General features: G+C 37.0%; 1 protein-coding gene across 1 annotated transcript; it reads right to left on the bottom strand.

Annotated features, from left to right (window-relative positions):
* Positions 1-1,754: 1,754 nt before the first annotated feature.
* LOC113081207 (alpha-galactosidase A-like) lies at positions 1,755-5,156 on the bottom strand. Its single transcript, XM_026253286.1, has 7 exons — positions 4,930-5,156; positions 4,250-4,424; positions 3,285-3,462; positions 3,099-3,190; positions 2,467-2,628; positions 2,148-2,345; positions 1,755-2,042 (listed from the first exon to the last, which is right to left on the bottom strand). Exons 1-7 carry the CDS (start codon positions 5,088-5,090, stop codon positions 1,755-1,757), a joined length of 1,254 nt encoding a protein of 417 aa, XP_026109071.1. The 5' UTR covers positions 5,091-5,156.
* Between the last annotated feature and the right edge of the window lie 10,773 nt (positions 5,157-15,929).

Raw genomic sequence — 15,929 nt, 5'->3', positions numbered from 1 at the left:
GCAGGAAGCATGAAGTGCTCGAAAACTTCCTGGTATATAAACTGTGTTGACCTTGGACCTCAGAAAACACAGTGGACCAACACCAGCAGATGACATGACACCGCAAACCCATCCCTGACTGTCGATACTTTACACTAGACCTCAAGCAATGTGGATTGTGTGCCTCTCCACTCTTCCTCCAGACTCTGGGACCCTGATTTCCAAAGGAAATGCAAAATTTACTTTCATCAGAGCACATAACTTTGGACTACTCAGCAGCAGTCCAGTCCTTTTTTGAAGAGAGACGCTTCTGACGCTGTCTGTTGTTCAAGAGGTGCTTGACACAAGGAATCCAACAGCTGAAACCCATTTCTTGCATACATCTTTGTGTAGTGGTTCTTGAAGCACTGACTCCAGCTGCAGGTTATCCCTAATGCTTGTACACTTTTTTTTTTCTACCACATCTTTTCTTTTCCTTCCCTTCGCCTCTCTTTTAACGTGCTTGGACACAGAGCTCTGTGAACAGCCAGCCTTTTTTGCAATGACCTTTTGTGTCTTGCCCTCCTTGTGCAAGGTGTCAATTGTCGTCTTTTAGACAACCGTCAATTCATTCTTCCCCATGATTGTGTAGCCTACAGAACTAGACTGAGAAACCATTTAAAGGCTTAGCAGGTGTTTTGAGTTAATTAACCTATTAGAGTGTGGCACCAGGTGTCTTCAATATTGAACCTTTACACAATATTCTAATTTCCTGAGATACTGAATTTGTGATTTTCCTTAGTTGCCAGTTGTAAACATAAAAATTTAAAGAAATAAACATTTGAAATATATCAGTCTGTGTGTAATGAATAAATATAATATGCAAGTTTCACTTTTTGAATGGAATTAGTGAAATAAACCAGCTTTTTGATGATATTCTAATTATATGACCAGCACCTGTATATATCATTACATGTTTTGTACTGTTTTGTCTATTTATCAAGATTAATGTCATTTCCACCACAGAATGTTTTCAAACACTATATAATTGGACATTTGTTGCTACAGAAAATCTCGTTATTGGTCAACTTGTGTTTAATGCCAATTTGAACAGTGTTTGTAAGAACAGGAGAAAGAGACTGAAGGGATGTATACATGAAAGACAGATTCAAAAGCATATTGATAAATAATGAGTGTAATGTGTCACATTGGGTCACATTATAGTAATGCAAAAGTAGCACTGATGCTTTATTTGATTTCAGATCAATTATATTCATTTCAGAACAAGACATAAGCTGCCAAATCTGTCAAATTCCTGAGGGTCTTTATGCATGTTAAAATAAGTTATTTGGCAGTGCAACCTTTAAACACATTGTAAGTCTTCACTGTGAAGTGGAACAGTTGATGGATGAATGTCATATGTTTCTGTAATACAGTACACATTTAGTGAAATGAAAACATAGGTAAAAACACAGGTGTGTAAAGTATGAACTCATTTCTTAGAGTTATAGTGCATTGTGAAAGTTTTATGTACAGCAAAATTATGTGTTACTACACTTTTTGAATATTGATTCCTCAGCACTTAAAAAATAATAAAAATAAAATACTATACTAATATATATATATATATATATATATATATATATATATATATATATATATATATATATATATATATATACACACACTACAGCATTATTTAAAAGAAAAAAAAAAGTCTTAACAAAAATATCAGTAAATTTAACTCTTAATTAGTGCAATAATACATTTTCCATTTCTTTGAAAAGTTTTGCATGTCACAGGGTGTCATGAGGACTGCTCTTGATAGGGCTGACAGTGAGAAGTGTTGTGCCTGTAGGATTGACTTGTACCATCACCTCTGAAAACAGATTCTGGACACCTATTTCCTTGTACACAGGCAGGATCTGTGTTACATTGCACTTTGGGTTGCAGAGCTGCCAACTAGGCAGCATCGCTACAGAAATGATGAATCTGCGTGGACCCCCAATCTCCTGTCTATTCATCACTGCCACGGCCAGCCTGTTGCCTGACAAGGGTCGTTCCCACACCTCAAAACCGTCACCCTGTGAACAAGATAAATGTATTCCAGCTTGCTGACAGGTACTGTAATGAAACAAAAGATAGGTTAAGACCGTCATTTGGAACTAAGTTGGGCTAATATACTTTACCTTTAAGGTGCGATAGCCCTGCTTGCCCAGAGGATCCTGGTTGATGGCAATGATCTGTTTGTTCTGCAGCAGTTCTTTGGCTTTAGGACAAATGTTTCGCAGGTCATTGGACATCAGAAGTGGGGCTGCCATGATAGCCCACAAGGCCATCTGAGTCTGCTGCTGATCGTGGCTCAGACCGAAGTTCCCTATGATTAGCTTGAGGCGTCATAACCAGAAATATGATAAGATTCAAATCCATTCATATTAAGCTCATTTTAAATTACCCAGTGTGAACTTGCGATTTGAGAGTAAAATGATCAGATGAGATGCTTTATACCATGTCGGGATCATTCCATCCACCTGGTCCTGCCACTGGGACCAGGATCTTCTGATGATCAGCTGTCCAGTCCAGGATGCTCTTCACACTGCTCCACTGGTCGTAAATGTCTTCATAGCTACGCCAGTGGTTACAGGTCTTGCCAATTGCCTCATAGTCAGGCTGAAATATAAAATACACAAAACATATTTTAACTAAGCAACATTCATGAAAACTATTTGTACTTTATAAACAATTTGTTTCCAAATTTTAAGTGAAGGGATAGTACACCCAAAAATGAACATTCGGTCATTATTTACTTACCCATATTCTTCTGCTAAACACAACAGAAATATTTGTTTGTGTGCTAATAATACTCCGCACCAAAACATTCACTCTCACTTCCATTGTACAACCAAAAATACAATGCAGGTCAAAGGGATTTGAAAATGTTTGGTTACCAACATTGTTCTAAATATCTTTTTGTCTTTAAGAGTGAATGTTTTGGTGCTGAGTATTACACACCACACACACACACACACACAAACACACATTTTTCTGTGTTCAGCAGGTTTGGAACAACATAATGGTGAAAGAATATTACATTTTAGATGAACTATTCCTTTAACATAGCCATGTTGAATACACCTCACCTGTTGATGTTGCCACTCATATAATGGCCATCCACAGGTGTAAACAATACTTCTGCCTGTCTGGTTTAGAGCTCTCGACATGTTTGTATAACCTGGGAAACATCAAAATAATGTAAAGCATTTCTTAGCAAAACTCAGCAAATCAAAACGTATCAGCATACTGCTGAGACTTGCATATTCACCTACCTTCTCCCAGTTGATGCCAGTCAGGCATGAAGCATCCATCGAATTTTAACAGATCCACACCCCAGTCTGCAAACGTTTTAGCATCAATGTCATAGTAGCCCAAACTCCCAGGATAACCTTCACATGTTCTTGTGCCAGAATCTGCATATATTCCCAGCTTCAGCCCTTTAGCATGGACCTTAGAGTACAATAAAACTTAAATATTCATTACAAGTGATATAACATTAGGAAAGATTGTCGTTTTATTGTGATATCAGCACGACAACAGTAGGGGGCGCTATATAACTGACAAAAAGATTTGGAGAAGCCAAAATTATGACATATTTCTAAATGACAACAAAATATAAGTTCTAAGTACTGTTATTGTTTGATGAAATGTTAAGTGTGTACTAATTTACATCTGAAATGAAAACACTTTCATTAAAGGAACAAAATGTACTGTACATAATCTTTTTTTCTTCTGCCATCGAACACAAAAATGAATAATTCAGTTACTCATTGACATTATTTAATTTAGTAATTATTTTAAATGTAATTTGGTAATTTAACTATTTATTTAATTTAGTAATTATTAAAAATATGTTTAACTGATTTAAATTATTAAATAAATTATTTATTTATTAACATTATTAATGATTAAAATATTTATATGGTTATTTTAATAATATGATTTACTATAGGTAAATTTAATTACTATTAATATATTTATCAAATTATTAGCAAAATATCCATCTTGCTTCTTTCCATACAGATAGTAACCAGAGCTATCAAGCCATTTTCTAAGATCACATGTTAGCTTTGTGTGAGGAATCCGTAAATTATTTTATTTTCCACTAAATATCATAAGGTATTCACATGACATGAGGGCTAGTACATGATGACAGAATTGTTTGGGAGAACTATCCTTTAAATTCTAGGCAATGCCACACGTGAGCAAGCCTTTCGTGATGCCAACATATACTCACATAATCTGCCAGTTTTTTGATTCCACTAGGAAACCTCTTGGGGTCAGCCTGTAGACGCCCCTGGGCGTCCCTCCTGTGTGAGGTCCAGCAATCATCAATGCACACAAACTCATATCCAGCATCCTTCCATCCTTCTTTTACCATCACATCTGCCATCTCCATGAACAGCTCCTCTCTGCCAGGACACACAAGGGCATGAGGAACAGGGCATCATGGTCGAACATCTGTCCACTGCACAGGGCAGATTGTCTGTGTGTGCAAGTGTGAAAAACAGCACTATACAAGACCCAAAAACGCCCTTTGCCCTCTTGCACACAGTATGAGAAGATCTCTATGTATGAAGAGAGAGACGCACGCTTTAGCAGTCACTGATTCAGGTGTATAGTTTTCTTCATCGCACGCTTTAGCAGTCACTGATTCGGGTGTATAGTTTTCTTCTTCATCATTCTCTTACTTACCATGCCATTTTCTAATCTGACCATTTTCTGCATGAAAAGTTTTATGTAACTAGATTTTTGTAATTTTGACTCTATATACAACCATTTAGATTCTTATCCATACAACGTTTATTAGCATCACAGAAACATTTTTTAAATCCTAGTGGAAGCAAAAATTATTTTTTGAATATGGATTTTGTTTAGTTTAGTTTAGTTGTTTCAGTCTCCAGGTCACGCGCTCACCTAATGCAGTTCTGAGGATCCGCGTCACAGTCGATGTTGCACATGAATCTCTCCCAGTGTAACCAGCCCATGGTGGGAGTTAAAGCCAGACCATTGTCCAGCGCCGAAGCTGGGACTAATGAAGACATAAACCAGATTAAGACTATATTTGAGACACTCATGTTTGTGCAGATGAATCAATGACTGAATCTGGGGCAACAAGTTGTTTCACTTCCGTGTTCACAGCATATCAGTCAGGCGCAAACATGCGCGCTCTTTGATCAGTGACGTCACGCGCACGCTCCAGTCAAAACAAATCCTAATCGTATCGTATGTATGATTTTACTGGCTGTACTTGATGTTGATAGTGTTTTGTCTGGTAACGTTACATACTATGAGAAATGTATACATATGCGCGATTATGTGAGTAAACTAAGTAGTGTAACGCATTTCATCTGGACAGTGTAACGGTAACGTCCGTTTCCACGTGTTTCAAACTCGTGCAGTGTGCGCTTTTGGGATGTGTTATTGTAAAGTGTTATTGGGTTGCTTTTGGGTTGTGTTATTGTAAAGCTAAAAACATTTATGGTTTTTATTGTGGAAATCATATTTATAATTATATATATATATATATATATATATATATATATTGCATTTCTTTCCAAGCTTGGGCATATATATATTGCATTTCTTTCCAAGCTTTCCAAGCTTTAAGAGTGAACACTTTACATCTTTGCTAATTTATTTTTCCAGCTATAATTTACCTTAATTTTTTTTCACTGTAATCGGATTTTCAAAAATATATAGTTGTAGGAAAATAAAGATCTCTTGCAGAATGCACTTGTTATAGCATCTATGCAAAATGTATCACACAGTCCATAATCTGGCATGCCTTTAATATGAAATTCTGCATTTTCTTGCTGTCTGTGCCTGAAAATGGACTGTTTTGGGGAAACAAAGTCTGACCCTTTTTCCAGATGTCAAGAGTATAGGGCAGCAGTAATATCAACCTAAATGTTGTACCAAGCGGAGCAAGCATGGTAAAAACTATTTATCACTCACAGTAGTTTCTATCAAAGCCAAAGCAATGGTTCAAAGGCCTCCAAATGTCAGAGCTCAATTTTTCTTGGGCTTCTTGATGGATGGACCAGTCAGTGGGTCTGGTAACAAAACTGGTTTCAGTAGTGTGGCAGGATCCGGGTTTGCAACAGTGATAGATTCTCCCCTTTTTTTGATGTTTGTTGTATTGCTTGGAAGCAACTGCCTATCTCCACCTCAGCTGTGTTTTTCAAAGGATGGATTGTGGTGGTCCACAGCCCGCTCATTTCTTCCTGGTGCACAAATGCCTATCCATCACATTCCATTTAGCCACTGCGCCATTTAATTGAACAGGTTGTCACCTCTGGCTTATGTATAGACATTTAATAAAATCACAGATAAAAATGGAAAGGAGTCAGGGATACCAGGAGGGATTGGTGGGAGGCTTCCCAGTCTGGTTTGTCATTTATTATCGTTTGTAAGATCACTTACCAGGATCTTTTGATAAAACAACCCGCCACAACTTTAGCAGATGAAATATATTTGATTTATTATGTTTGGGTGTTGAGAGCACTGGGAATTCCTAATTACCTTTTCATTGGCCTTTCCTGTGAATTTGTAATATTTCACTGCTTGTTAAGCCATTAGTCTGGATGGAGCTGGTTATATCAAACTAATATTGGAAGGTGGTTGCAATACCACCCCCCTCCGTAGTGCTCCTCTCCTTTATTAAGATGCCTGTCAAATGTGCAACTTGAGAAATTAATGTGTAACTTGAGAAATTATGGTCTTAATTATAATCTTACTGTTGGGTTGCTTTGAAAAAAGTTTTCCAATAAATGGTTTGTTTTTTATTACTCTCAAACATAATTAACAATGATCTCATAGCAACTCCTTCATCGAGGAGTTGCAAGGCTGCGGTAAATGAGCTTTAGTGTATTTTGAAAAAATCGATTTTAATATTGTGATCAATACATGATCCTGCTTGCAGTCCTCCAAAGCACTGTGGAGTGAGTGAAATGACCTTCTTGAACAGCATGATTACTACTACACTATAGTGTGCCCTTTTACAAACTTCTTTCTGTACATTTTTTGCTGCTTATTTGCTAAAAGTTTAGCTCTTTGTTGCATCACTTATATAATGTAGCTTTGTCTCAAAGGGATAGCTCACCCAAAAATGAAAATTCAGTCATTTACTCACTTCCATGTCATTGGGCCAAAAAAAGCGGAAACATCTTTCAAAATATCTTAAGTTTGGAACAATATGAGGGGGAATCAATGATGACAGAATTTTCATTTTTGGGGTAGACTAATTCCCTAATAGGTTTACTTACAGATTTGTTAAAATTTTCATTTTAAAAAAGGTAATTCTGTATTTAATAATGTCTATCCAATTTCCAAATTTCCATTTTTATTTTATTTATTTTACTATGTTTAAGATGGGTATTTTTTCTTTTAGGATGGACCTCTTTAATGAAAATTTAAATTATAAACGCCATACTAAATTACCACAAAATAATCCTTCAGTTTATTGGTTTCTTAGACAATGGCCAATGCAAAATTTTTGAGAAAGTGTGAATTCCTCTCACCCCTGTCATGCAAAGATTTACACGGCACAGTTGACTTGTTAGATCAAATTGCCTAATCCAGGCTTCAGCATTCTGATGCTTTTCTCTTGTGCACTCCATTACAGATTGTCCATTACACGAAATGAAGCCAACACAATCTATTTCCTTTATGTTACACATGAGTGGCACACCTAGCAGCATGGGATCCACTTGCTGTTGGCTAAATTGGATCAAAATGAGTTTGCGTCCTGTTTGAACAAATCAATTAAGGGCATGTGTATGAAATGGCTCCTGCAGGACTTTATGCTGAAATAATTTTAAGTTCAAATTCGTAAAACCATAAAGCACTGCCTCTGAATGACTTTGGCACCAACATCTAATTATTGTTTTATAGGAACCATGGTTGTCATGTGCCTTGTAGGTTTTAGCAGAAAACCGTGGTGTGACCCGAAATGCTGACTGTGTGGGACTGCTAAATTCTTATTCTTATTATGTCACTTCTGCCGATAATTATGAGCAGCAATCTTGTGCGAAGTTGTCAGGGGAATTACCTACTTCTGGAAGTGTACGTCAACACAGCTTTTAACTTTTAGCTTCATTATGTGTTTTGCCTGATAGAGTTTTCCTCACCTCAGACATTTACTGTCAAGATCCGGGAAACCTAATTAATCTAAAATCTAATTAAGTTTTGCCTAACACAATTATGGGATTTGTTCTGTTGTTTATGACCAAAACCCTAGCTGCACAAAAAAAAGTAGGCTAGATGTAGTGGAAATCTAATAGTGAGAGCTGGGCAAATGCTTGACAGATAACTACCATATATTGTGTATTTATTTATTTGCATTACAGAGCTGTGTCTGGAAAGACAAACCTAAGCTCTTCCGGCATTTTTTTTTATGGGTAGCGGTTTAAATGAAACATTGCAGAGGGTTGTCGGGAATGCCTGTTTGGACAGCGTGCTGCTCTGTGGGCGGCGAGCAGTAAATAATGGGGTGTAGGAACTCCTTCAGCTCGATGCTTCCCTCTGGATACGGCACGTCGCTGGCCCCTGGACTGAAACGCCATCCGCCATGGGTGATGAGGCAAGCCTGAGCTGCTCCACCCCAGTTGTAATAAAGAGAGATGATGTGATTTTTATGATGGAGGCCCCAGCAAAGACAAATGTTGTTGATCGTGATAATGACAGCACTGGGAGTTGAGGGTGGAGGTGGAGAAATGGAGCATGAGCTCAATTCATTCGAGCCCCAGTTGCTCCTCCTTTCCATTTCTTTCCTCTATCTGCATCACATTCCTTCTCTCATCTATTTGCTTCCCTTTGGGTTTGGTATCTCCCTCCTCCACCCCTCTGCCACTCCCATAGACTTACTACTTCCCCGTCCTTGATGCGCAACGGTTACCGTAGCAACAAGGGCTGCTCTGTCCCCATTAGAATATCAACATTTTCTGTTAAATAAAGTAAAAAATGCAAATGATGATATGCTGATGGTATGGATACACAAAACTGACTCTAGTTTGTGCAATACAGACATATATACCATATCTTCTGCCTGCTAATCATGGGTTTAGTACTAAGTACTATGTTTGGGTAAGTGATGAGATGGTGACTGCTTTGCACTTTTTATTTATTTTTTTAATCATGAAAAGCTCAACAAATATTAGGGAAGCATGGTAAATATATATATATATATATATATATAGAGAGAGAGAGAGAGAGAGAGAGAGAGAGAGAGAGAGAGAGAGAGAGAGAGAGAGAGATTATATCATCTAATGCTTATAAAGTTTATCTTTAAAGAACATTCATAATTTATAACCTTAATAATAATTTAATAAATGTCTATTTAGCAAAGCTAAATAAAATGATAATACATGAACACTGTTTTTATGCCTAAATTCACTTGCATGTTCAAACTATTGATTTTAGTTTTTAGTGTTTTGTTAGTTTCAAATAATAAAATGAAAATAGTTCAAACAGAATTTTTACAGCAGTGCAAATCAATTCATATTTTCAAAATGTTGCAGAAACGTTGTTTCTCCTTACAATATATTTGCACCCTCATCATGTCCAGCCATGTAAATCTGAATAACCAGCAAATTTCCAGTGCTCTTTTATTAAGGTTATGTTATATGATTATCCACTGAGAAACTGTTTTCTGTTGATATTGCAATAATCATGGTTTTAGTAAATTACCCCTGTTCAACAATGTGTTTTAATCCTGTGTCTGAAATGCCTCATTGAATGTAGAAAGTGCATTGTAAAGCTTGCCATAAATGATTCAGTCTGGTTTTTTGTTTTTGTTGTAAAAATGATATATTGACATTTTGAGGGTACTTAAGACACTTTATGTGGCTTCTAGAACATTATTAAACATCGTATTTCGACGTTATCTACCTACAACCGAAATGCAGTGTGCAATGTGGTGAAATGTAGTAAAAACGTTTTATGATTGCTAGGCATCTTCCAGTCAAAATAGGATTCTGAAATGTATTGCTGTTGAGGAGATAAAAACAGTATATCACAAACTGTGGTCTAAATCTCTGAACTGCCTCTGTTGTTGGTTTCTGCTTATTACCTAGATCTTGTGTATTGATTTTGTGCTGAAAAGCAAGGGAAATGCTCTGTAAGATTCCCTCAACACTATGAGTAAACAATGTCTGTCTGTTACTGAAGTAGCAAGCAAAGACAAAGTAAAAAACAAGCCTAACCTTAAGATGCATCAAAAATGGTCATTAATATGCTGCAGGTGACATTCTGAGAAATCCAATGTGATATTTAGCAGAAGGACTTACCCCTTTTAATTGCTATGGAGAAAGTGACCTTTTTATTTATCACTAGCCTGTTCTCTGTGGAGCCAATGGGGCAGCACAGAGGTTATTTCTTCTACAGACGTGCCCCTAGTAGACAGTGAAGACAACTTCACACTTGGCTTTGAGCATGTGACATTATTTCAGACCTTGCAACAGGATATGATGTCACAGATATAAAAAATAGAAAAGTGTCAACAGGAATACATTTCTAGAATTTGTACCTAAAAATCAATTTGATTATTTTTCCATCTTTTTCTCTTTCTCTATTTCCTGCAATAAAAAAAAAAAAAAGATGTGGATACAAATTTCTCTCAGAAATTGATAGTAAATTTCAATTTTTTTTTTACAAAGAAACAGCAAATAGAACATTGAATTAAACTTGAAACTTTAAAATAGAAAGCTTGAAATATTTTCTTCTAACACTTACTCAAATGATCTTTGTTTTATTCACAATGTTGAAAAAATTCATCGAAGTAATTTTGTTTCCTTTATAAATTCTACTTATTTTTTATTGACCTGTTATTTTTAACTGATACAATTACCTGCAAATCATGCAGCTGTAAAGTTTAATAGAGCTACAAGGTCAATCTGTGACATTCAGGTGCTCCATTGGGTACATTTTTTTTTTTTGCTCTACAAATTTGCAGGCCACCAGATGTCTTTGATCCATGTGCGTGAATTCATATGCATGGAAAGCGAATAGAGTGCAAAGTGAAGTCAGAGATTGTTTGCTTTTCTGAGGTGAGAGAGTCCGTATTACTAACTACTGGAGAAGGTGTTACAGTAAACTTGGATCACAAGTGCCTTAATAACAAGTCACATATAGCCTTGACATCACTGAATTTAATTCAGAGCTGTGCGACACTCAGTTGCCATTTACGGATACCATAGGAATAAATGAGAAGTGCCTTAAGCTGAATCCCAGCTGTCGCAAAAAGTCAGTTAATTCTCCTGTAAAACAGTGTAAAAGTAATTAGCCAATAGGCTGTCGATTCATTAAATGCTAAGCTGTTTCCCTTTTAAAAAAGCTGTTTATTCAGCACAATAGAGCCTCTCCTACATTGACATCCATTTAAATAAAGCGGCGTCTCCTTCTCTGCGTACTGCTAAAGCTGGAGTGTTAGCATTAGCCATTACGCTTTTTTGACTAAAGGTTGCAGGCTTATTGCCTGTTCCTCCAGCTGAATGAACCAAACAGATAAAGAAAAAAGAGGTTTGCAAAAGGCTCAATGGTCAGAGAGATAGCATTGTAAATGTTGCACACCTGAAGTGGAGGAAAACACTTCAAGTGGCAGAAGATGCATGCTTTCTTACTAGATATAGAAAGGAATCTCTACAGAAATGCACAAGGCAAAGCAATTAAAGAAATTGCCAGAGCCTCTTACTGTACTAACCGGTATATAATTTCCTATCATTTTCTCTGATAGCTCACCTCAGGCAGCCCCGCTTGAAATCATTAACACACAGGCAGAGAGAAAAGTTCGAGTGAAGTTAGAGATATAGAGAGAAAAGCAGGAATGGCATTAAGAGAGAAAGAAATGGTGAAGGGGAGGAGAAATGCAAATAGTTGTTCAGTAGTTGGCTCAGATCACTTAAAGCCACTCAATCTGAAGAAGACTTTTATGGGTGAACCGTTTTTTTGTTTTATTTTCTCTGATCATTTATAACAGTTTGATGGCCTGAGAATGAGTGTTTTTGGCAAAATTTCATTTTAGGGTGAACTATTCGTTAAATTTCATGTTTATTGAACTGTCTCACTCATAATTGTGCTGTTTTAATGAACATCAACACCAGCGTGTTTACTTGCCATGTGATATATATATATATATTCTATAGTTGAATGATTGAACGGTTTCTGCAGCAAAGTGCTGGGAGGGTGGTACGATTGTCTGTTCCCCATCCCTCCTCTTCATCCTGCTACTTTCATTTTTAACAGGGCATAGTGTATTTTTAAAAATCTATATTCTATATCAAATATTGTCTTATTGTGACCTCCGGGCTCCATCAATTACAGGGGCTTTTAAGGCCCCCACCCTGGGGTTGGCTCTGACAGATGGGTGGCTGGCTGAGCAAGAAAAAAATACTTTCCTCTTTGTGTACTTGATCTTGGAGAACACCTGAAGCATACCTAGCTGTAGCTTCCAAAATTAGTTTTCATCTCCGTAATGGGGATGTCTCTTTCCCTGAAGACATGACTTGGCTCAAATAGTAAATGTGAGAGCAGGAAAGAAACGGGAGGCTTGAATCAAACCTCTTAAAATACATTTTTTTTTTTTTGCTCTACAAATTTGCAGGCCACCAGATGTCTTTGATCCATGTGCGTGAATTCATATGCATGGAAAGCGAATAGAGTGCAAAGTGAAGTCAGAGATTGTTTGCTTTTCTGAGGTGAGAGAGTCCGTATTACTAACTACTGGAGAAGGTGTTACAGTAAACTTGGATCACAAGTGCCTTAATAACAAGTCACATATAGCCTTGACATCACTGAATTTAATTCAGAGCTGTGCGACACTCAGTTGCCATTTACGGATACCATAGGAATAAATGAGAAGTGCCTTAAGCTGAATCCCAGCTGTCGCAAAAAGTCAGTTAATTCTCCTGTAAAACAGTGTAAAAGTAATTAGCCAATAGGCTGTCGATTCATTAAATGCTAAGCTGTTTCCCTTTTAAAAAAGCTGTTTATTCAGCACAATAGAGCCTCTCCTACATTGACATCCATTTAAATAAAGCGGCGTCTCCTTCTCTGCGTACTGCTAAAGCTGGAGTGTTAGCATTAGCCATTACGCTTTTTTGACTAAAGGTTGCAGGCTTGCCTTTGTGGCTTTAGTGTAGTGTGTGGCTGATAGATAGCTTCTTTTCACCATGATTTTTGTGGATAAAAGATACACATTAGACTCCTGCTCATCCATTGTCTTTTGTTTGTTTACACTGTGTGTGTGTGTGTTCATATATATAAATATATAAAGTGGGATTTGCAGTAAGTATGTGTGCATGCCAGTTGTCATGGTGACAGACGGCCAGTGATGTCAGCTTGCAGTGCTGCACTGTGTGTTACAAGCAGATCCTGGCTTTACTTCGCCAACGGTAAAAAGTGAAAAGCTATTGCACTATAACCTGACTGCCTGTGAATCAGTAACATCAACCTCCTTCTCTCCACAGGCAGTCATTATTTCTCATCTCACACTGCTGACCTGCGGCACTGATTCAGTGTCAACACGGTGAAGGAATAGCACACATGTTGTCCTTTTCCAGTTGTCTCCAAGGCATTAAAGTGTGAAGGATGTCTAACGGGTGAGGAGAAAGAGCAAGGAGAAAAAAATCCTCTGTTTACCCTGAATGCATATGAAGAGAGGTTTTCTGAGGAGGAGTGAAGGAAAGGGAATAGTTAAATGAATTATTCACCTAAATAAAACAAACACAAAAACACCACAGAATTTTTTTTTCTTCATAAAACAGCAGTTCATAGTGATTAAAAGATGTAAATATCCTTCAAGGACAAAAACAAAAGCATTATAGAAGTAGTCCAAATGGTATGTTTTCTGAAGCTTTATGAGAAACAAACAACATGTGGTTTAAGTGATTAAAGTGATAAAATTCCCCTCCAGCTCTCAAACCAAATATGGCAGTATGATACAAACTGGACGTCAGTAACTTCATACGTCATTGGTCTCATTAAATTTTGTTTGTTGTTGTTTGCCCTTTTTGGAGCTTGACAGCCTGTGGTCACAATAAACTGTTGTTTTGCTTTTTCTAAAAATCTATGTGAGGATACTTTCAAAACTTTTTTTGTTTATGTTCTGTGGAAATGACAGTGAGTAGATAATAACAGATTTTTTTTGTGTTTGGGTGAAGAGTCTTTATTGCCTGTTCCTCCAGCTGAATGAACCAAACAGATAAAGAAAAAAGAGGTTTGCAAAAGGCTCAATGGTCAGAGAGATAGCATTGTAAATGTTGCACACCTGAAGTGGAGGAAAACACTTCAAGTGGCAGAAGATGCATGCTTTCTTACTAGATATAGAAAGGAATCTCTACAGAAATGCACAAGGCAAAGCAATTAAAGAAATTGCCAGAGCCTCTTACTGTACTAACCGGTATATAATTTCCTATCATTTTCTCTGATAGCTCACCTCAGGCAGCCCCGCTTGAAATCATTAACACACAGGCAGAGAGAAAAGTTCGAGTGAAGTTAGAGATATAGAGAGAAAAGCAGGAATGGCATTAAGAGAGAAAGAAATGGTGAAGGGGAGGAGAAATGCAAATAGTTGTTCAGTAGTTGGCTCAGATCACTTAAAGCCACTCAATCTGAAGAAGACTTTTATGGGTGAACCGTTTTTTTGTTTTATTTTCTCTGATCATTTATAACAGTTTGATGGCCTGAGAATGAGTGTTTTTGGCAAAATTTCCTTTTAGGGTGAACTATTCGTTAAATTTCATGTTTATTGAACTGTCTCACTCATAATTGTGCTGTTTTAATGAACATCAACACCAGCGTGTTTACTTGCCATGTGATATATATATATATATTCTATAGTTGAATGATTGAACGGTTTCTGCAGCAAAGTGCTGGGAGGGTGGTACGATTGTCTGTTCCCCATCCCTCCTCTTCATCCTGCTACTTTCATTTTTAACAGGGCATAGTGTATTTTTAAAAATCTATATTCTATATCAAATATTGTCTTATTGTGACCTCCGGGCTCCATCAATTACAGGGGCTTTTAAGGCCCCCACCCTGGGGTTGGCTCTGACAGATGGGTGGCTGGCTGAGCAAGAAAAAAATACTTTCCTCTTTGTGTACTTGATCTTGGAGAACACCTGAAGCATACCTAGCTGTAGCTTCCAAAATTAGTTTTCATCTCCGTAATGGGGATGTCTCTTTCCCTGAAGACATGACTTGGCTCAAATAGTAAATGTGAGAGCAGGAAAGAAACGGGAGGCTTGAATCAAACCTCTTAAAATACTCTTTTACAGAACGTCATCACAGACTATGATTGCTTTTATATGTTTTTTATATAAGTGATAATATGCATGTTTTAACTTTGTATGGGTCATAAAGCCTGTTGTTTTAATATAGATGTGACATTCACTGAGAAACAGACCTTGACAGGAGCCTTTATAAGGCTGTCAGGGGACATCTTAAGACAGAGTATCAGAGAAATAGGATCACCCCACAGCCCACACTGCACCCAGAGGCAAAGAAAGCCACATGACCACTTGTGAAAGGTACATTTCAATCCATTTTGACAAGCCTACTCATACAGAACACTTCACTTCATTCACTTCAAAAAACTACTCACAAAACTACTTGCAAATGCACTTTAAAAATGCTTTTCAAAAGTGGTTTGATGTAGTCTTTACTTGCTGATAATTGGACAATTGGTTTTAATTTTCTAATTTAGATTATGCAGCATGACAATTTAATTGTAAAAAGTGAATTGAAGAATTAACATCAGATAATTTCAGAATGGCTTTGTATTTGTTTAGTGTAAAACCCAATGATCATGTTATCCAGCTGATTTGAGAAAGGTCCAAGTCTTATGCTTTACCAAAAGTAAGAATATCAGACCATCCAAAGGCTCACAAGCTCAAAGCTCAAGTTTGCTTATTAATTAA

This window comes from Carassius auratus, unplaced genomic scaffold, assembly GCF_003368295.1.
Source record: "Carassius auratus strain Wakin unplaced genomic scaffold, ASM336829v1 scaf_tig00033419, whole genome shotgun sequence".
NCBI classification, from domain to species: Eukaryota; Metazoa; Chordata; class Actinopteri; order Cypriniformes; family Cyprinidae; genus Carassius; species Carassius auratus.
This window is presented reverse-complemented; position numbering and strand designations above follow the sequence as displayed.

Excerpts from the sequence above, each read along its gene's own strand:
- LOC113081207 (XM_026253286.1), bottom strand. The coding sequence starts at position 5,090 with ATGAGTGTCTCAAATATAGTCTTAATCTGGTTTATGTCTTCATTAGTC. Across the intron at positions 4,425-4,929 it reads GATCCTCAGAACTGCATTAG|AGAGGAGCTGTTCATGGAGA; the intron begins GTGAGCGCGTGA and ends GTGTCCTGGCAG. Across the intron at positions 3,463-4,249 it reads TCAAAAAACTGGCAGATTAT|GTCCATGCTAAAGGGCTGAA; the intron begins GTGAGTATATGT and ends TTGTACTCTAAG.